This window comes from Euprymna scolopes, chromosome 8, assembly GCF_053919585.1.
Source record: "Euprymna scolopes isolate OS-2025 chromosome 8, ASM5391958v1, whole genome shotgun sequence".
In the NCBI taxonomy this organism is placed as follows: Eukaryota; Metazoa; Mollusca; class Cephalopoda; order Sepiida; family Sepiolidae; genus Euprymna; species Euprymna scolopes.
In genome coordinates this window covers 119,498,931-119,521,690 of record NC_136489.1, presented here as the reverse complement: position 1 = coordinate 119,521,690, position 22,760 = coordinate 119,498,931, and the positions used below count along the sequence as shown (strand labels likewise).

Sequence of the window (22,760 nt, the reverse complement as noted above, 5' to 3'; positions counted from 1 at the left end):
CAAATGGACAGAACATTCTCAAAATGTACACACAGCATTGGTTTGGGAATGTAAATATGCACAAAATACTGACATGCCCCTCCCCACACACACACTCACAAAAAAAATAAAAGCCCTGGAAAAAATTACGGATACCAATATTAAATTTTCTATTTTTGAGAGATTATCTAACCTTTCATGATGCTATATTTGTTTTTTTTGGGGGGTGGGGGCATTTTCTATTCTTGTTGCCACTTTGATTTAATTTTATATTTTTAACCGATTACCTAGACGTTATGTCGACCCTTCCTTTTTAGAACTGAATAAACGCTTAGAAATAAGTTAAAACGGCAAAATATTATGCATGTAGGTTTTAGATTAAATTTTATTAGCTACGGAAACACTTATTTCTTATATATTTGTTTTTTTTTTGTTTTTTTTTGGTACAAATTTTACATTCTGTGGCGTATTTGATTTCATTTCTGTTTTTTGACCGATTATCGAGACTTCACAGACGTTATCTATGATATTTTTTTTTTTTTTTTGTCTTGTACATGAATGCTAAGCGGGATTATTTAGAAACCCCATTCTTCAACTGCAAAAGGGGGGGGGTAATTATTCTGTACTTTTACCTAACAGTTAAAAAAAAAATGACGTAGAACTGGAATTTATTGTAATACTACTTCTGGAAGATTCTATTCTCCCGAACCCCCCAAAAGAAGAGGAAGACTTGAACAACAAATGGAAACGGCCAGGACTACTTTTTCATTATTCGTCTTAATATTGACGATGAATGCCTTAAAAATTGACCAGTAAAAAGGTGTGCTAGAGTTACTTTTAGAAAAAGAAAAAAGATTGCAGTATATCGATGCCCGACTTGACAGATACTGTCATCGATAGAAGGCAGTTATCTATTAATATCACTGATTTCAATCACTCGAAAGAGTTAATATAGATAGTATATGTGAATAAAATATTTGAGACTTTGCTGGAGTTTTCTATTGCAGTTCCTTAAAATATAATATAATGAAACAGTTATTATTTTTATTTATTTTTTTCTAATAATTCTGAGCTATGTGAAAAGTGAAATAGCCAACAACCATTAGTAATAATGAAATTCTTGGTAATCTCCAAAAATACCGTTAGGGCTTACAACATGGCCGCCAGAAGAGTCACGTGATCCGGTTGATCCAAAACATGAATCGTGCAAATGGAAAACGCAGCCTTGAAGGCAAACTTTGACAAACAATCACAATTTGTTCGTATTTAATTTTTTGTTGATATAATGTTGTTATAAAAATAGGCAAACTTTGAGAAACAATCTTAGGTTGTTTTTAGTTAAAACAGTGTTTATAAAAAGTATTTTATTCAGAACAAACAAGTGGTCGACTAGGTGTATCAGAATTTTAGGCGGAATTTTTGACACCCCCAACAAAAAACTGCGAATAAAATATATAAAACTCGTAATTTCTGTTTTTAAAGTGGGTTGTCAATTTTCTTTATGAAATATACTTCCAAAATAAACTATTACAGTCGTTTAAAACATAATAGAAGTATTATTTTTAAAACAATGTTTACAAAATGTCTACGCACGTTCGTAGACATTTTGTAAACATTGTTTTCATTGTTGCGTTTTCCGGTTTCGTAATACGGCGATTCATGTTTTGGATCAACCTGATCACGTGACTCTTCTGGCGGCCATGTTGTAAGCCCTGACGGTATTTTTGGAGATTACCCAATTCTTTTCATAAGAATGAAGCAAGCTTCACTAGTTATATAAATATTGAGATTTTGTTTGACAGTTAATGGTTTTAATCATTTAGTCATCATTAGGGCTATGATATGACAGCAGCAGATTCTTTTCATTGTTTTGTTACTCTTTAGTATATATCCGTTAATATCTTATGTGTTTTTATATAGACGGATGTGCTCCTCGGTTGCTTAAGTGCACCTGTGTCGGATATATACTTGAGTCAAAAGAATAAAAAGAATATGCTGTTATCACAGCCCTAGTTACCAGGCACCAATCTTAGCTTCAACAACTTGTCTATCCACACTAAAGAACTGTCTCTTTGAATATATATATATATATATATATATATATATATATATATAATGTCTCTTTTTCAGGGTTTAAGCATTGTGGTAAGTGAAATTATCACCTACCATTGGCGATAATGCAAAGCACTTCATAAAAACGAATAATGTACTCTTTGGATATGGACAGTGTTTATATGAAAATTGAATTTGAGTTTTCTATTTCTTTTGCTTATTAAGATATTGCAAAATTAAATTGATTCGTTCTTTTTTAAATAATCCTGAAGATCCATCCTTTGTGCATGATCATCAGAAAATCTTCCAAACCTTTGATCAAGCAATGACAGAATATTCCGATTTCCTATTGAAAAAAAAATTATATTATCCTCCACTCTATAATAAAAACCCATGCATATTTTATTTGTATTTATATAAATAACCATCCCGTCATACAAAGGTTGGTGAGTACAAAAATTGCCGGACCAAACTATTTATAATACTTAGAGCAAGTGAGAAAGAAAATAGCTAGTCAGATCCACCCCTTCCCTGCCATATGAGATTTATTCAAAACTAGCCTGGCGTTGCACGGGTGTTTGGAGGTGTGATGAGTTAAAAAAAAAAAAAAGTGGTGGCAGGCAGGCTCGAACTCGTACCGTGAAGGAGGAAAAGAATGTGAAAAAAACAAAAACATGACGTCTTTGCCGTTGCGCTCATCGCCAAACCGGAAATGGTGAAGGTTTAAATTAAGGCTAGTCAGTCGAAAAGAGGGTCTGACTTTCGAAAATAACGACGAAAAAAAAAAAACGACCCCGCCCTGTAGAAAAGTGCCCAGTTGAGTGAAGGAATTAATGATTTTAACCAATTTTTCGGTATTTGTCGTCTGAAACGATATCGATCTCATGAAAATCCGTCGCCTCTGTCGAAAGTTTTAGGCAGACGTGCAAAATACATTTAAACAGACAGGTGAGATTTATATTATAGATTTCAAATAATAAAGTTGAAAATTAAATTTAATTTTTATGTAAACAACTTTTTTTTTAATCTGTATTTTCGTTATGCTAACAAATCTAATTTTATACATTTTTTTTTCTTTTTCTTTCAAGATCCGAGTTAAAGTATTAGAAGCTCGCCAGCTCCAGGGTTCCAATATTCAGCCTTTGGCAAGAGTAACCGTTTGCAACCAAACAAAACAGACCAGAGTCAAAAAATCCACCAATTCTCCATTTTGGAATGAATCTTTCTTCTTTAATTTCAACATGTCTCCAGCAGAATTGTTTGATGAGCTTATTGAATTTCAGGTAAGTTTTTAAGGCCTTTCTTAAGGAGACACTCTTCTGTTTTTTGTTACATTGTTAAAAAAGACAAAAAAAAAAAAGTCTGTATGATGTATGTAGACATGACGAAACGAAAATGTATTCCAAAAATCAAATATTGATCAAGTAGTTTTATTTTTAAATAAGAAAATGAAATTTAATGAGTAACCAAACAGCGGCTGTCTTGTTTGACATTTTGAAAACAATCTAAACAAAAATCTCTAACACGATGGGAGATAACTCAAAAAGTAAAACTTATGAGATTTGTTGTAATGCCTACGAATTCCCATTAATCGTTTAAAAATGATTTTCTTTATAAAAATAAAACTACTTGATCAATTTATGTGCTTTTTAGAATATTTTCATTTCATCATTTTTACTAGCAGTTCAGCCCGGCTTTGCTCAGGCTCTATGCACTGTTCATAACTTTATGTGCATATGTATATATTAAAGTTGGACTCATGTCCAGGTAACCTACATCTAAAATTTTAAGTGTTTAGACCCAAAATTGGCGGAGGATTTTGGTAGAGTCTACAAGGGTCAACTCTTTCAACTTTGACCTCTTAGCAGCCAAATTTTTGCCCAAAACTGATTTAAAAAAACTTGCATGTCTGAATACACTTTATGTAAAATTTCAATTTTTTTTTTTTAACTTTAACCCTAATTTTGACCCCTTAACATTTGTTTTGGGCTCAAATCAAATTAAAAAGTTTGATCCATGTCCATGTAACCTATATCTAAAATTTCAAGTGTTCAGACCCAAAGTTGGCAGAGGAGGTTGGTAGTTTTCAAAGGTCAAATCGTTGAACTTGGATCCCTTAACAGCCAAATTTCTGGCTGAAAACGGATTAAAAAGATTTTCCCAAATCTCAATACCCCTTATGCCAAATCTCAAGTCTGAAGACTGAAAATTGACAGAGTAATTTCGTAGGGAAATGTACACACACACACACACACACACACAGAGAAAATTTCACTTTTCTAGATATATACAGGGAACTCTGGATAAGAACCTTAATTTTTTTTTAAAGTTAAGTATAAAAAAGTTATTGGTCTTGTTAAGTTCAAATCTGCCTTAGTACTTCTGACTTGGATCAATACGCAGTATCCGTGTGTACTCTGTTTTTATCAAAGTGATCCAATGATGTAGTGTCTGCAGAATGCTCTGGGTCAACATGATACTTTTGTGGTTTCTAATATTGCACATCTGACTAGTGGGCAAAAGTATCCATGCAACATGATCTAACGGATGGTAATCCTGAGAGATAAACATATTTAAGATTGGGTGGAGAAGACTATTGTCCAGGCATACATCTGATAAAAAAGGAAAGAACCCTTGTGATTGTGTGGTATGTTTCATCAAAGAATTCTGGGATCAATGATGAATGGGTTGTGATGAAACTAAATGAACACACACTTGTACTTAGACATTTACATACTTACTCTTATACTCACCTGTTCCTGTGTGCTTCCTTTGTATGTATTTCACTGGCTAGATACAGGTATGTACGCATACATGCACATATTGGATGCTTACTAGACCTTATCCTTAAGTGCCTAAGGTATCTCTGTTAGGGCTTTATCAGGACAACTTGGGGTGAGGATACTTTTCTCTGAAAATAAACCCTGACTAAATATTCAAAATCACATGGTATTCATGGACCAATGGCTTTTACAAGGAATGTTGCACAGTGATTTTTACCACAAGAAACATCATTAAGCTGGATAACCCACTAGTAAGATCTAGATATATTATTACATAGAAAAATGCGAGCATGAAAAGTAATATGGTTAAGATTAAATTTAGAAAAGTTAAATAGACTAGTTGTTAAAACTGGAAAAGAAAGACAAGATATTCTAGTAAAAAAAAAAAATAATAAATTTATAACTTAAAATAATGCAGCATTAACAATTTATATATATATATATATATATATATATATATATATAATGTTAGATTAAAATTTAAAAAAAATCTTTATGCTACAATAATTTAAGTTATAAATTTATATTTTTTACTAGAATATCTTTTTCTTTTTACAGTTTTAAAAACTAGTCCTTTTACTTTTCTAAGTTTAATCTTAACCATATTACTTTCCATGCTCGCATTTTTCTATATAATCCATGATTTTTCCAGGCTTTGTTTTGAAATAATATTTTCTTTGTGTTCCATATCATACACATTGTCAACAATTCATAAAAAAATTATTACCAACTTCTTAAATTGACTAAATTAAAAAAAAAATCAAATAAGACGTAATTAAGTAAATAAATAGAAAGAAGGGGGGGGGGAAGAAACAGAATTAACGACGGCAGAAGTGAAAGATTATCAGCCCTAGCACGGCAAAGAGCATCACTTTTGTTAACTGTCTCTATATAATCCAAATAAGATAGCATACGAGCGACATTCTCACTATGATTTAGGAAGGTGTCAACTATGATAAAGTTGCTATGGTAACCAACAGCCAATCAGAATAAACCGTCTCTCACGTTCCTATACTAATTCTGAGGACTTTTGCCCACCATTAATTTTATAACTTTTGTTTTACCGAACGAAAATTGGAAAATGATTTTTTCAAAATATATCTGAGAAAGTGACCTATGAACTGAATAAATTATTTGAAATTTTGTCGCAAAATGAATGAACGGTGAAGCTTTAAAGCAGTTCTAAATGAGTAAAACTAACACTAGACCATATGTTCAGTGTTTGTATGATAACATATAAATGGTCAATTGGAAAGAGGAAATTAATATTAACTTCTTTACTAAACATTTGAGATGTAAGGAAGATTTAATGGAATTTTCGAATATCTATGTAGCTCATATACAGATCAAGGGTTAGCCCCTATGAAGGGGCCTCCTTGATTTTTGAGAACTTCGACTGAAGTAAAATAAAACAAGTGAAGCATGCATGGTCCCTCGTGAGTGCACAGTGAACGAGGCATAAAAAAAATGACTAAGTTCAGCATTCCCCCCCCCATTTAGCCCCAAAAGTCCCCAGGGGACGTTAAATCCTGGTGAAAATGAACAAACTGCAGTTTTAGACCTTAACATATGTAAATTTGAGTTCTGCACCATGCCAAAAAAAAAAAAAAGTGACCATTTGCCCCCCCCCTATTTAGCCTCAAAAGTCCCCAAGGCCTTAACATATTTAAATTTGAGTTCAGCACCATGAAAAACTGCTAAATAGATATACACAGAAAATTTTGGACAAATATGGTAAAATAGTCCCAAAAATGGAGTGTTTGTATTAGCCCTAAAAGACCCCCTGAGGCACACCCAAGAATTATCGTGAAATATAGACAAACAAAATTATATAGAAATCAGTTGGTTATAACTTTTCAGAAAGTTTTATAAAAAAAAAATCCATGGCATCAATTTCTTTTGATAAGCACAAAAGTGTCAATTTTAACCATTTTAACCCGAAAGGCACTCCTAGGGGGTCAACCGGAGTTTTCCCAGAAAATCCATTCTGTTACTTTTTTACTTGTATCATGTTTAATGTTTTTACAAAATTTCAAAAAATTCCTAGGCATAGTTATTGAGAAAAGTACGGACGAACAGGCAAGGGTGAATTTACAGGTCCACCCTCCTTTTGTTGGGGAACCAAAAAAGATACACATGCATTACCTATTGTGTATGCTCCCAAACACACTTTGCAGACAAAAGTTAATGGGTTATTTTTCTCTGAATCATTGACAATTCAGAAGATAAGATGGTCACAACTAGATTTTTTTTTCCTTCAGAATGTCCATGATGCAAGTAAATATTTCCAGTTTGGCCATACCTCGAAAACATTGGACTTAACATTCAGTTGATTAGAAATACTATCGTTTGTATAATTTTTAGTTTTTCTGTACAACGTAACTACATTTCTTGGAAATTAATCAAACAAATCAATACTTCCTCATCGATTCTGTAGGGTTTGTTTTAGTTTTCGAGTTATGTTACGGTTTTTATTTTATTTTTATTTTTTTATTTTTTATTTTTTTTTTTACTGGTGTCTCAGCAACGTGGTATGCATTTAAAAGGATTGTTTAACGCTGCCTTTACATATTCCGCTTGCCAATTGGAAATGAAAAGTCGAAATTGAGGTGGTCAATGTTAAACCTTTCCTTTTATATGGTGTAAATCTCCCCAATCCTCCAAGAACATGTAAGGATTGGGAATTAACTAATTTTGATGGAATTCTTATTGAATACTAGACTACCCGTGACCCATTGGGTCAGTATGTTATATTAGTTATGGAATTAGTATATGAGCGTGACACTTGTGACGTAAAGAAAATAGTTTTTTTGTGACATAACAGAAACATTTCTATGAAAGTATATTATGATGAAAAAAGAATATAGATAGATGAGTCGTTCTGTTTATAATTGTTTATTTTTGAAAAAAAAAAAAACTTACAGCCATTGAATTATAAGTGATGTGCCATACTTATAGGTAAATGTGCATTGAACAGATACCATAATACTTAAAGTTAAATTTCAAATTTTGATATATCTTTTAATTTAAACGTGAAAACAAAACAATTGGGACGCTGAAGACGTACACAGTAAAACAATACGTTTTATTGTCACATTGGTTATTTATTTGTAATGCAAATTTTAAAAAAAAAAAAGCATATTTTCGGGGTTATTTATTTATGTTGGTAGTGTAGAAGAAAATGTATGAATGTTTTTTAAGAAAGGTGTATTAAAAAATGGAGAATAAATTTTAAAAAAAGAATGAAGGCGGTGGGTAAATCGCCGTTGTAAAATGCTCTTATGGTTGTCAACTAGTTAAAGCAGATTTATTTGTCAGAAAATTGCGTTAAAATAACTTAAACGTAATACGGAAATGAACGCTGTAAAAAATGCAGAAAGTATTAACAATTGTTTATTTGGATAATTTAAATGCGAAAAAAATAAAACAATTGGGATGTTGAAAACGTACACAGAAAAACAATACGTTTTATTGTCGCGTTGATTATTTGTTTATGTATGCATGCGCAACCGGAAGTCGTAAACTGGATGTTGCAAGGTCATTTGAGTTTAATAATTATATAGATTTTATGGAGTTATTTAGAGAGTGGGAAGTTTTTTTTACATAGGAGTTACTAATTATCAAGGCCTGGAGGCCACTCGAGGATAAGGGTTAAAGAGTGTATAATAGTCAATGGGACAATGTCGTAGCAATCGTCAGAAGTGGAAATTTGGTGAATTGGATTACTTAAGGAGAAGGGCTCATCAAGAATTTGATAACGTTGGACTTGAAGACGATCATATTGTAGTCAGCTGGAAAGCAGGCAAACGGAAGAGTTCTACAGGTGTGCAGTTGTAAGAAAGAAGCTTTGTTCATGAAATCTATGTTTAGGTTTAGGCACAGATAAAGAGTGGGGGAAATTTTCGTTTATTTTTAATTTTTTTTTTTTTTTTTTTTCTTTACATATGCATCACCACTTATCAAGGAGGCCACTCGAGGATAAGGGTTAATTAATAACACAAGGGAACACTCAATATGTTGCATTTAAAGAAAGACTTGTTTTTAGTCATTTATAGTGTGCTGAGTTCAAATCTGAAGTTAGTTTTATTCTGCAAGCTACAGATTTTATGCAATCTTTGATTTTTATTAAAAAAGAAAAAAAAACAGGAACCTCTTCAGAGTGTGGAGCAGGCCGAATAGATGAGGAAATGTTCGGATATACGATCTTATGTCTGTTTTTCTTGCCCACACCCGCTGTGTTTAACATGCAGAAGTAGCAATCAGTTACATGGTTGGTGGGTTCTCGCCAAATAATTGGAACTCCAAAAGGTGACCATTGCGTTTTCCTTTGGTCTAGCTTCGGAGCGTTTCCTCACAATTGTGGCACACAATATGAAGAGCCCATTGCTTGTATTGGTCACCAAGATGAACTTCAAAATAAGCCGTGTAGGCTCGCTTCATAAACAAGAATATGTTGCGTCTCTGATGATGGAGTGTGTAGCAACCACAGATGTAACAGAAGGCATCAGGCTTGTTTCTACAGTGATGTTTCGATGAGGAAGCCATGTTTGATCTGGAAAAAAGAAGGCAGATAAAAATATTAGAATCTATCTATGTATATAATCTCAAAATGCTTAGATTTGGGTTACGTAAGTTCATATTTAGACTATTTCATCTATCTCAAATTGCATGAAAACTAGAGCTTATGGAGAAAAACTAATTTCAGATTTGAAATCAGCGCCTAAAAATCCTGCAGAATCGGTTAAAAAAGCAAATGCAACAGAAAGTTAAAAAATAGTGTTCCCCAGTGTAATTTATCTACATTGATTCATACATGATTAGTGCATGTGCAACAAACACATCTAGATAAAGACATTATTTCATTTAACTGCTTATGATTTAAGTAGGAACATTTTATCTTCGACTTTTTCTGATAAAAATCAAATGCATACTGCTGCATCTGAAAAAGAAAATTAAACAATTGAATCGGCGTTAAATAGTTCGTGAGAAAATAAATGCTGATTCTTTCATAATTTTATGATCACATTAATTAAAATAAAATTTTTAAAAAAAACGCCACTTCTTCTGGTATTGAAATTGCTAATAATTCTTTCATTTTTCAGGTATTCAACTCTCGGAAATTACGATCGGATTCCTTAATTGGCTCATTCAAGGTCAGAAATATTTTGTGTTTATTCTAATATATTAATTTTATTACATAGCATAAATTATTTGTGGTTTTATATTAATAACTGTAATACTAGCACTTGTATTTATCTTTACTTTATCTCTGTATTAACATCTCTTGCACCCCCTGCCTTATTAATGTTACCGCATCATAAATAGACAATGTTTCACCTTTATTCTTTTATAATCTTTCTTGCATTCTGAATCCCCCCCCCCAAAAAAAAAACTCATGGCATTATCTATATTATTTCTTAATCTGTCTGTCCATTCCATTTCATTTTTTCTGAAAATATGGGGTCGATCTGGCTGCAATTTTGTATCGACCTTTATAAGGTACAGCAAACTAGGTGTTATGTTATCCAATCAGTGTACAATTAGGAACAAATAGGGATTAGTATTTCATGCAAAAATGAGCACAAATTTAATTCAACCATGAATTTGGCAGAAAACACTCGGAAGTAAATGTGTTATAAATTGTGCTAGTTTTAATTGGGCTGTATTTCTAATATTTCAAAATAGTTATCTTGATGGCAGCAAATAAAACCCAATTAGAATTTCACTGACTTGATTATTTTTGTTATGCAAACTTTAAACTTGTACATTGAATTGGTTTAAATATGGTTGAGATTTGTGCAAAACACGAGACTTTGTATCGTAATGTTGAAAGAATAGTTAAGAATTTTTTTTTGGGGGGGGGGGGTAGAAGCTTTGAGGTAGTAGAGTCGGTTGGCTGGAGAAGGCTAAGGAAGACATGGGAGAAATTGATAAGGATGAACTTGAAACGGATAAATAAATACTTGGCTAAATATTAGTTTGGAAGTCAATTTCTAAAAACAGTCCGACATTTGCACATTAAACAAAATATGGCCATGGTATTAAAATGGTCTGCAATATCGTTGAGGAATGGAAACATTGTAAAGACTCCATTGTAATCGATAACTCTTGTTCCATAGATGTGTTGTAAGGAAAACAAGCCAACTTCAACATATGAGAATTGGCAGAAAGCATTAATGCCCAGTTACCAGGGCCACAATTTCAACCATACAGTTTTTTTTTGTTTTTTTTTATTGAAGATGGGGAGTTATGGAGTCGAGTCTTTATTTTTATTTCATTTAAATTTTTTTTCAATATTTTGCATGGAGCCTTTGTTTGTACAAAAATGTCATTTATTTTTGCTTTTTTGTCTTTGGGGACTTGCTTGATTTTCCCCATACCTGTCGTTGGTCAATTGTGCATAGGATTGAGATATGATCCGTCAATAAATTGAACTATTTGTAATATAGATGCACAATAATACAAGACAAATACAATATAAAATAGCTAAACAAGATCAGTTTGTTGCTCTTTCACCAATTAATTTTAGTTACCAAACCTTCTCATGGGCTAATTTTTGTGAGGTAGTCAAATACTTTTTTAGCCATTCACATTTAGCAAAATAGTTGGATGATTCAGGCTATAGTTCTCACATTTTGGCCGATGTAACCTCCAATCTGCAGCTGTATCTTGTCAAACTTGGGAATCTGTACAGAATTTTGAACAGAACCCTTTATTAAATCCAGATGAGTAACATGCTTCAAGTTTGACAAGATACACCTAGAGGTTGGAGTTTATACCGACAGAAACTTTGTCTCGAGTAACACTCGAGATGAGAACAGTAGTCTGAATAATTCAAATAATACGAATTATCCTCGTCTCAAAAATTCAGAAACATAGTAAAACATGTTAATCTTAGATTGTGGTACTTTTTATGTTTAATTAAAGAATATGGTTTGGTTGTTTTGCAGCAAATCAATCCGTATGTTCTTAATGCTGAAACACACCTAATTAATTAACCTAATTAATTAACCTAATTATCTCCCTTACTAACATACTTGTTATTGGAAACCATTTTTTTTTTTCATGTTCCAATCTTTTGATGACATGGTTATTCTGCTATCATCTACATTCAATAAATCACTTCGATGTTCATATCGATCTTTCTTTTGATTTTGACATTTAAAGTATTATGGGTGTCCCAAACTTTCGAGTGACACCATGCAACGTTTCATGTTTGCTTTCGATGCAGTCTGATCCAAAATGTTGAGCCAGGTTGCATGCCGTCATATCGCTTATGACTTATGCAATTGAGCCAGGTTATTTTTCACTCTGTCAAGCTTTCTAGTCTCTGATATCCAGATGTGTTATGGAGTTTAATGCAACAGGTGATACGCTGTACATGGCTAAATCAAAGAAATGCCAAGCATATATATATATATATATATATATAACTAGCAAGGCCACCCGGCGTTGCTCGGGATCGTATAAGACAATGAGAAAAATTTTGAATATACCTGTTATTCTTAGAATAGAGGAAGTTTTTATGTCTATGTATCATTTGGTATCTTGAGCAAAAGAATATTTTTACCTACCCTAGGACGGGTATTACACAACATATGTATGGAATAATTGTACCTTCCCTAGGACAGGAAATTTACAGGGCGGATAATGCACAACACATATTTAAAATTATTTACATAATTTTCTGTTGTACTAAATTTTCGGTATGTCACAGGTAAGCATTTGTTTTCACACCGGAGTGCTATAATGAAGAAGCACCGGATTTTTTATATAGTAGTTATACTACTTGAATATATTACGTGATTTTCGATTTTGATAACTTATGTACGTCACAGATGAGAATTTCTTTGTTTTTCATATGGGCACTTCACTGTACAAGTACCTTATTTCCTTGGTAGGATACTGTAGAAGTACCTTTTTTTTTCTAATGTAAAAATGAAAGAACTCGATACTTTTAAGTAATTTTCTGTTGTGCTGAACTTTCTGTGCGTCTAGAGTAAGAATTTGTTTGTTTTTCATCTGGGTGCTATAGTGAAGAAGCACCTTATTTCTCATTTAAAAGCCATGCTATTTGAATATATAACATGGTTTTCGGTTTTAATAACTTCTATTTTCTTTGCTTTTCATACGAGTACTATACTGCACAAGTACCTGATTTCTTGGGTAGGATAATATACAAGTACCTTATTTCTAGTTGAATCTATATAAATAAAACAGATGTATGCATGTATGTGTCTGAAAATATTTAACCGATAAACTCTCAAACTACATGTCACATAACACTGAAGTTAACAGGAAATAGTAATCATACACCAAGGATCGTTTATAACGAGTAAAATCTTTGTTTGGATGAATAATGCATACAAAAATATGTCGGCAACTTGAAATGCAAAATGTTAATTTCAACTTGTGAACATATTTATTTTTACGTATGCATAAATTCATTCATAGCTTGAAGTAGATAAGATTTAATATTAAACTATCTGTCGATAGCTCAACCGGTAAGGGGTGCAGCTGAAGTGCTAAATCTTTTGGTTTCGATTCTAGTTGATGGTACCCAAGTCACTTTTTTGTTTTTAACTTTTGAAATTAGTACTAATATATATATATATATATATATATATAATGTTTTATTTTTTTATTACCGTATCTTTCTGTTAAGTTACATTATTGTTTCGGCTAAAAATGCATATTTGCTCTACAACAGTATTGAGCACTTTCTTCAGTTTTTATTAATTACCATCCCCACTCTATATATATATATATATGAGAGAGAGAGAGAGAGAGAATTGGTTCTGAAATAAATATAAAATATGCATGAATTAAAATATTGGAGTATATTTTACAATTGGGCAACGTCCGTCCCCCACTAATGTGACCGTATTCAAAAGGTCAATAACTTTTTTAAAAATTAAATATTTAAATAAGATTTCATAATTTACTTGTAAACACAAGAAAAGCATTCACTTTTATTAATAAACTAGCAAGCCATCCGGCATTGCCCGGTAGTAAAGTACACTTAAATATAATGCAGATTTCGTATTTATATTATTTTGCACCCAAAATATTTAGTAATGATTTAAAAAGAAACGACTCGTGCACCATCACCGAGAATCGAAACCAAAGCGTTTAGCTTACGATTTGCTTTTTCCTTTGACGTTAATGCCTGAGCTATGAAGACAGGTTTGCTGCAAGGTTAAAATTAAAGCATGAACTCACAGCTATTACGTTACGCATGCAATCGTTCCACCTTCACCTAACAAATTCCATTTTTTAATTTTCACACTTTTGTATCAATTTTCCCTGGCTAAAAGCCAAATGTAAAGTTTAGCAAGGGTTTGAATACTCTATATATTAAGTTTCATGTCTGTAGACCAAAAACTGACAAGAGTTTGGTAGGCAAAATATTTTTAACAAATATATATACATGCATACATAAATATATATATAGAAAGAGGTTTGTGTTTACTATAACCTTTTTACGCAAGTATAAATCATGTAGAATATCTGGTTTCGTTGAATTTGAAATTCTTAATAAAAAATGTACTCGTTTAATACATATTTTTAAGAGAGGGGCCATGGAGTCAATCTCGAAAATGTCTGAAGCAGCTTACTATTCAATATTACTTTATTTCATATATATTTTTAAGAGTGGGAAGGAGAATATAAATTCAGTCCTGGAAATGGCTGAAGCAGTTTACGACCTCAAAATTACTTCATTGCTATATTTTCAAGAGGAGTGGGTGTATGGAGTCAGTCCCGGAAATGGTTCAATTACTTAACTTCATATATATTATTAAGAGTGTGGGGGGGGGGCGGTCTGTCCCCGAAATGGTTGAAGTAGTTTACGATCTCAATATTACTTTATTTTTGAGAGGGGTGGGAATATGAAGTCAGTCTCGCAAATGGCTGAAGCAGTTTATGCTCTCAAAATTACTTTATTTCATATATATTGTTGATGTCGTGTGAAGATCAACTGGGCCAATTTCTGCTTTGGGGGGGGTCAGTATTTTTCTCAATTTTCAATTTTATGATCCGGAAATGACGTCACGGTGGTGGGTAGAAAGAAGCATGATTATTTTGCTTTTAAAAGTGCTCTGGAGGTCTCTAGGGATTCATATATGTATTTACATTACCTGTCTGACGATAGGTAAAATTATTTTAAATATGTGTTGTACATTCCCCGTTCTAGGAAAGGAAAACTTATTTCATATACGTGCTGTAAATTTCCTGCCCTAGGGAAGGTACAATTATTTCATACATATGTTGCGTAATACCTGTCCTAGGGTAGGTAAAATATTCTTTTGCTCGAGATAGCTAATGATAGACATCAAAAATCCTCTATACTAAGAATAACAGGCATGTTAAAAATCAAATTCAGTTTTCTCATTGTTTTCTATGGTCCCGAACAACGCTGGGTGGTCCTGCTAGTCTTTCAAATAAAACTGAAGCAATGGAAAAAAAAAAAAAAAATCCGGAAGAGTGAGAACAAACAAGTAATCATCTTCTCCTCTCTCTGAAATCTTTCTTTCTGGTCAGTAATGTTAACTCAATTGAAAATTCGCAATCACACATTTTAAAGGCTTTCATAATTTATTCCTTTTATATTCTTTAATCACTTTATAGTTAATGTCACCAAAATTGTTGCTTATATAATCTACACAGGCGCCAAAAAGAAAGTACGCACTTGTAATTTTTTCAAAAACTGCAAATTTAAGCTAAATTTAATGTGACTGTTTAAACAACCTATACCTCATTTGATTCGCCCTTTATTCTTTTACAATTCTACCTGTTCATATTTGACCTTTAATTGACCTTAATCCTATCAAAAACGTATGGCATTATATCGAGCAACAGCTACGCAATGATAAAATTTCAAATTTGGAAGAACTTTGGACAAAAATTAAAGAAAAGTGGGATGCTCTTTCCCCGGAGTATTGCTGGAGTCTAATTCAAGGAATTCCTAAAAGTTTGCAGGATGTCAAATTGCAGAAGGGCTATGCTACTAAATATTAACTAGTTCATTGTGTTCCTGTTGTATTTGTGTTGCATTAATGTTCTAAAGTTACATTTAAATAACAATTTTCCATTGTGCAGACTTTCTTTTTACTTCCTCAATTTGAAGTTATTTTTTTAAATTGACGTGAACACTAGAATATTTCAATTAAAAGTCAAATATGAGCAGGTAAAATTATAGAGGAATAAAAGGCAAATCAAATGAGGTATAGGTTGTTTGAACAGTTGTATTAAATTTAGCTTATATTTGCAGTTTTTGAAAAAATTACAAGCGCGGACTTTCTTTTTGCCGACACTGTATATAACTGAGGTAGAAGTGTTAAAAAGAAAAACAAACAAAAAAAAACAGTATAAGAAAAGGCTCAATATGTTAATAGTACTGCATATGTTTTTATTTTTTTAAAACCTCAGATATATTAACTTAGTCCATTACAATTGTTTCAGCAAACAATCCTGTTTGAGTCTTCAGATAGTGAAAGTTAAATGTAATGGACTAAATTGATACCTGAGGTTTTAAAAATTAAAAAAAAAAAAACATATATATAAGGAAAATACGACAATTAAATGATAACACCAAATATTTATTGATCCCCTGATTTATCAGAGAGGGACCCATGTTTTCAGTGAGTTATGGCTATTAATATATAAATTCTTTTTTACAGATGGATGTAGGGATGGTATACGATGAACCAACGCATGCCTTCATTGGAAAATGGCTTCTTTTGAGTGACCCTGATGACAACATGGCCGGTTGTAAGGGTTACCTCAAGATCTGTGTTATTGTGCTTGGACCAGGAGATGAGTCACCTGTGAGTATAAAAATTTTCTTTGCCTTTAAAAATGTCTATTCTTTTTTTATTAATAAATGTTAAAGTATTTTAAATGTTTAATTAAACAGTGATACAACTTTTGCCATTTAATAATGATCAGAGATATTCCCTAAGAAAAGGAGTTTGCCTGGGACTCCTCTACTGAGGAATGTTAATCAAATTATTTTTGTGAGTCCAGAGTACATCCCCGTTACTGTACTGGTATTTCCTATCTTTTATCTTGTGACCTTTCGCCATATCTTGGAAAGGAAGTAAATACAGAGATCTTCTTAAGCAATCACTCTCTTCCAGCAGTCCTGCAGCTAAGGTTGCAGAGAAATAGTTTGAACATGAATTAGACAAGTTTAATTTGTACTGATTAAATTTATACTAGAGTTAAAACAAGATAAAATACTCCAAACCGTTAAATTTGAAATGTGTGTTCTAATAATACAAGTTATATGCGAGTGTTTAAGGATATAAATGTAGGATACCGGGATGATGAAGTGATTTGAAAGACAGCATTTAAATTACAAATCTTTTTACATCTATTAGCGGTGGGGAGAGGGCGCCTGGCTTTGCTCAGCCGTAAAATACGCTTAAATATTATATTTTACTTTGTTCAGATTTCGTATATATTATTATAGTCTTGGCATGTTTTGGATGTTTAATCATGTTTTTTTTTGTTTTTTTTACAAACTTTTGTTATATACACACACACACACACACAGTTAGGTTTTGTTCTCCGTGATATAAGGATTATTTGAATTTTAAAATGAAATACTTGTGTCATACATTTATAAGCCAAAATACAAGATTTTGTAAATTAAACAATCACTAACAGGGGGTGGGCTTTGGACGGGCGTAAAATACACCTAAATTTATTTTAATTTGTCCAGTATTAAAAAGTGAAACTTTTCTTTTTCAAAATGGCAAAGTATGTATTCGTTGTTCAGTTTTACGGCATACTTATGCTTTCTTTTCTCTTTCGAAATTTTCAAATACATTATACCATTTCGGTTATATTTAACAGCAATTCCATATTTGCTGATTTCTGCGAAAGATTATTTGAAGAATAGACGTACGAAGTAATGTTGGGACGATTATTCTGAATCAGGACTCGAAAAAATCTGAAGATTTGGGTGTATCAGAATCGGAAAAAATGATGCCTATTTTCCGATGCCAAAACGGTTCTTTTATTTGTCATTTTTATTTGATTTTGTTTAATGTAAAATCTTCCATTGCTTATAATAATAATAGATTCATAAATATTTATTGATTTTAAATTATCAGTAAAGCTAAAATCGCTAGATCACTCTCCATAAGTGTATTTTGACGTTTAGGAAATTATTTGCATATTCAACGTGTTTACGAAAATCAGGAGAAATAACAATCTTATAGTTAAATAATTAGAGATTTATAAAGAATCGGAATTGGTAATTGAACACGGAATCGGTAATTGTATCGGAATCGGGGGAAAATATTGGAATCGTTCCATCACGAGTACGAAGATTTGAAATTTAAATGCCGTCATTTGTTGTCTGTTTTTGTTCATACTTTACCATCCCGGTATCCCGGATTGATATCAGCATACTTAAACACTCGTAAATTAAACACTCATTTACCGGCGACGCTTTTCCTTTTAAAAGTTATATTCATACTAGCGTGCATTTGACGAACTGTTTGTCTTAGTTTTATGTTTAAATTGGATCATAAAAGCTTCCCAATTTAAATATTACTGTGCAAAAAAAAAAAAAAAAAAAATGTGAAATAAGTCCTTAAATAACCAAGTTCTTAACATTTTTTTTTTTTTTTTTTTGAACAATCAGTCTAGTTACCATGTATTCGTATACGCCAACAAAAATTGTTTTGCTATATTGATATACGAATGAAGGCACGGCAAATGTACAAGGCATGACAAATGGTTCCTGCTGATTTTTTTTTTTTTTATTGTGATATTTAGATACGTCATTCGAGCGACCTGGGATTTTTATGTCAAGAACAACATAAGTGGCTTTTGGGCCAAGATCACAGTGTAGTATCTGTTCTGATGCTACATTTCACCTTTTTTTTTTTTTTTTTTTTATTTTATTTTTTTTTTTTTTTTTGTTCTCGGTCAGTGGATGGAAATTCTACATGACAGACATTTTCCTATCTAGAGTGCCTCTTTTTGGAAGCTGGATTTTTCCCTACATTAAAAATCTTTGTGTCTAACTCTGCCCTCGTGGGAAGGCAAGTAAATAGGAACAAGATAGGCAACTGATTTTAATTTAGATGGACTGTCATGCTGTTTATTCTCCCCCCCCCCCAAAGTGTTCGTAAAATATTTTTCCCCCCAGTCATAGAGGATTTATTTAAAAAAATATGGATCAAACATAAAACGAAAAAAATATTACCTTAAGTTAAAGGGGAAAAAATGTATTTTATTTATTTATTTTTTTTTTTTTACAAGGGAATCAAGCCTTAACAAGGCTTGAAGGCCACTCAAGGATAAGGATTAATGAATGTAAGGTGGCAGTGTAGTATTCGTTAATGGTTTAATTTGATTACATAAAGAGGACGACTCAACAAGATTTTGTTTACATCGGACTTGAAGACTAACATATTGTAGTCAGTTGGAAAGCAGACTCGCGAAACAGTTCCACAGGCAGGCGGTTCTAGGAAAGGCGCTTTGTTCATGGGATCTGCCTTTAGATTTAGGCACAGATAGTGGAGGAAATTGTTGATAATGGTTAGGGCTAGTCAAGTGTTCTTCGAAATTTTGGCAGGGGGGGGGGGCATAGATTGAAGCTTAGATGAGTACTTGCTATGAAAATAACGATAGACAGGATTGCAATATCTCTTTCGGAAAAGTGGTTGCAAGGAAGAGAAAAAGGCATCGCCTACTAGGTTTCGAAACCGGTTTTTAACTCTATCAAGGCAGGATAGGGCGCACTAAGCGTCTCCTGCCCAGATGTGGTAACAGTACTCCATTTTAGAATGTAATTGGCTCTTATACAGATAGAGGATTGTATCGGTAGTGAGATACCTACTGGAGTGATAGAATGATGCAACCATTTTTCTGATCTTGGCAACAACCGTAAATATATACATACTTATCTCTTCTTCTCTATATAAATAAAATGAACTCATTTTTTCCCGTCTGATTTTGACATTAATAGGATTAAAAATCAAGATATTTCATGCAAATATAATATGCACAAACGGCAGAACAATATCTGAGGTGTTATAGGCTTATTATTTCTCAAATTCCTCGATAATCTTAGATTTCTATACTTTTTCTGCTGAGAAGTCACGGCCAAAATCTGTTAAGATCAATGGAAGTGGTAAAATATTTTCTCTCTAATAAATTCCTCCTCCCCCTGCAACCACTTAACACCGTTTGGGGATCGTTCACAAGGAACAGTTGAGAAGAGAACACCGGTTTGGCTTGGTAGTTCTTTCATGTGAAGTTATTTAAAATCACTAAACTAAGCTGCAGTGCTCTGTGGCGTAGTGGTTAGCGTGCTGGACAATTCACATTATATTTTCACGTTCGCGCCGACCTACCGTAGTCGTTTTTTTTTTGTTTTTTTTTTTTTCCTAAACAACTGGAATGGACTTTTCTTGGTGGCCGAACTGTTAACGTTGCAGATGTTTTTTTTGTTTGTTTTTTTTTTTCACACTTTATTTTCCTACTTTTACTCATGACTCCGGGTTTGATCCTTCCTACTTACCTACCATAACATTTTTTAAAACTCCCCCCCCCCGTCCCGGAAACAAACACTCGGGCAACGCCGGGTACCCCCGCTAGTTAATAGTAAATGCTTACCAAGTTAATATAACACTTTCTTTTTATGTATAACGTTTTTTTTTTTTTTTTTTTTTTTTTAAATATTCTCCCTAAGTCTGGGGGGGGGACAAAAAAAAAACTGCATGCCAGTCCATCTTAATTAAATTGAGTTGTTTCTCGTTGTTTTTGACATAATTCCAGATTGCCCTAACGACGTGCCTAAATATTACACCAATAGAGAACCAACAGGAGACATTTGTGATGCCTCAACTTGTCGTACATAAATAATATATATTTCTTTTAAATCGCGGAGGAGGGGGGAATATAAATATAACTTGGATCAGTTTAATCTGTAAAAGATCAACGATATAAATATTTGATAACCAATTTATAAACAGGTGTTGGGAATAGTGTTTATTCTCGCATACGCGGCAACATATTTTATAGCATCCATGATGTGACACACGTGGCTAATTGTAAATTAAAGGGTAAAAAGGACAATCATTAACATTAACACATTTAACGTTCATTAGAGATGCCAACGTTCTACTACTAATGCTGACAGTGATGAAAGTGTGTGAAAGATGACATGAAAATCCCTGAATATAAAGAAATTTGAATTTTGAATAATAAATGTTTTGATCCCTATACACGTATTGTTCGGTTCAGAAAATGGATGAAAATGTCTTGCATGATATGAAAACTTGTTCTTGTGTGGATATTTTTTGTATGGTGGGTGGACAGAAATGCGGTCTACGCTGTCAAAGATGGAAGAAGTCAAAGCCATTTTTTTTTTTTTTTTACCCTACAAAAGACCAATCACGTGATTAAAACAACAATGGACTTGATTACAAGGGAGATAACTCTTCATCCTGCATAGTGCGTGGTTCATAAAAAGGAATTAGTTTTATATTTCTAAACAAAACTTTGAACATCAAAATTATTGCATGATATACAATCTTTTGACGATGATTTTCATTTTTAATTTATTTTAATTTTTTAAAGTTTATTTATAAATTGAGTAAACCATTTTCTTTTCAGTTCCCCTCATTTTTGCTTACATTTCAAAATCACGTTTTATTGTTTCTTTTTCTGTAATTTCTTAATTCACAAAATGTTTAATTGCATGATGGTTTTGCTTATTTTTATTAGAACTTGTTTTTAAATACCCAATTCCAAGTGTTTTATCGTACATTTAATTTTATGCATGCGTTTTGAAATTTTATACAATATAATCTGGAATTAAAATTCTCGTTTTCATTCTTATGAAACTTGAAAAAGAATGCCCCTTATAGGATTAGATCATGATTGGGAGGATATGACAACAGAACAGATACTAAAACCCCCACCCTCATGCACTGAGCATTAAAAGATAGTACAATTAATGGAACAATTTCAGCTTTAGACGGATCCTAAATTTCCATTTTATAATATATATTAAAAGTCCACGTATGCTGCTAGAATAGTGATTTAATGGTTATGGAGGTGTTTTGGAGCGTGAAAACTTACTTTTTGTATTTAATATTTTATTTTTATATAAATATCAAATACAAAAAGTAACACCGTTTTCATGCTTGAAAAAACTTCCATAATCTTTAAATCACTATATATTAATGTAAATTACATCGATACATTTTAAGCGTGTTTAATGTTATGTTTTTATGAAGAAAATACTTTTAAAGTGTAGTCAATACTAATGATTAAAATATAACTAGCAAGATCCAGTGGTAATTCGTTTTTTGTATGATCCGGAATAATAGAATTTGAAGCTAACAATCAATGAGAATATGAGGAATGTTACTGGGGAGAAATCATTTTCAAATAGTGAAGTGTAATGGTGGTTATATTTGTAAGAGTGTTTGATCCAGTTAATAAGGGTGGCAGGTCAAAACAGTTGTAATGGTTATATATTTACCCGGTGTTGTCTCGGAGAGTGGGAGGACTTGTCAGGGAGCGGGGGAAAATACGAGCTACTTCGTCTATAGATCTGGGCAAAAGTGATGAGCCTCTCCTAGGATGCAATATAGTATCTAATTAAAAAGAATGACTGTATAAAACGGCGAAGTGTAGTCAGATAAGACGGGGGTTGAAGGTTTAGACATAATAAATTTGTATGTGACATCTGGTAATGAAAACCTACGGCAATTTGGTGCAGAGGGGAATTTCTGCAATCAAAATATTCAGGAGGATATGAAGGTGTAAGAAAACTTTGTTGGAACATATTTATGAACTTGTGTATAGTGTTTGCTTATAACACCTTGTATACTAAAATGGTCACTCATATAATTTCTGGCCAAGCTCAACGTTGCTTATGTTAAATTATGAATAAGCATATGGTGAAAAGAA

At 32.5% G+C, this 22,760-nt stretch overlaps 1 protein-coding gene across 4 annotated transcripts in view; it reads left to right on the top strand.

Moving 5' to 3' along the window:
- LOC145283742 (myoferlin-like) overlaps positions 1-22,760 on the top strand; it is a 425,198-nt gene that overhangs the window by 199,421 nt on the left and 203,017 nt on the right. For all 4 annotated transcript variants that reach the window (XM_080132804.1, XM_080132803.1, XM_080132802.1 and 1 more), the window contains exons 7-9: positions 3,120-3,314; positions 9,917-9,967; positions 16,496-16,642. In XM_080132804.1, the coding sequence (XP_079988930.1) occupies positions 3,120-3,314; positions 9,917-9,967; positions 16,496-16,642 (393 nt within the window). The remainder of the gene's footprint in view (positions 1-3,119; positions 3,315-9,916; positions 9,968-16,495; positions 16,643-22,760) is intronic.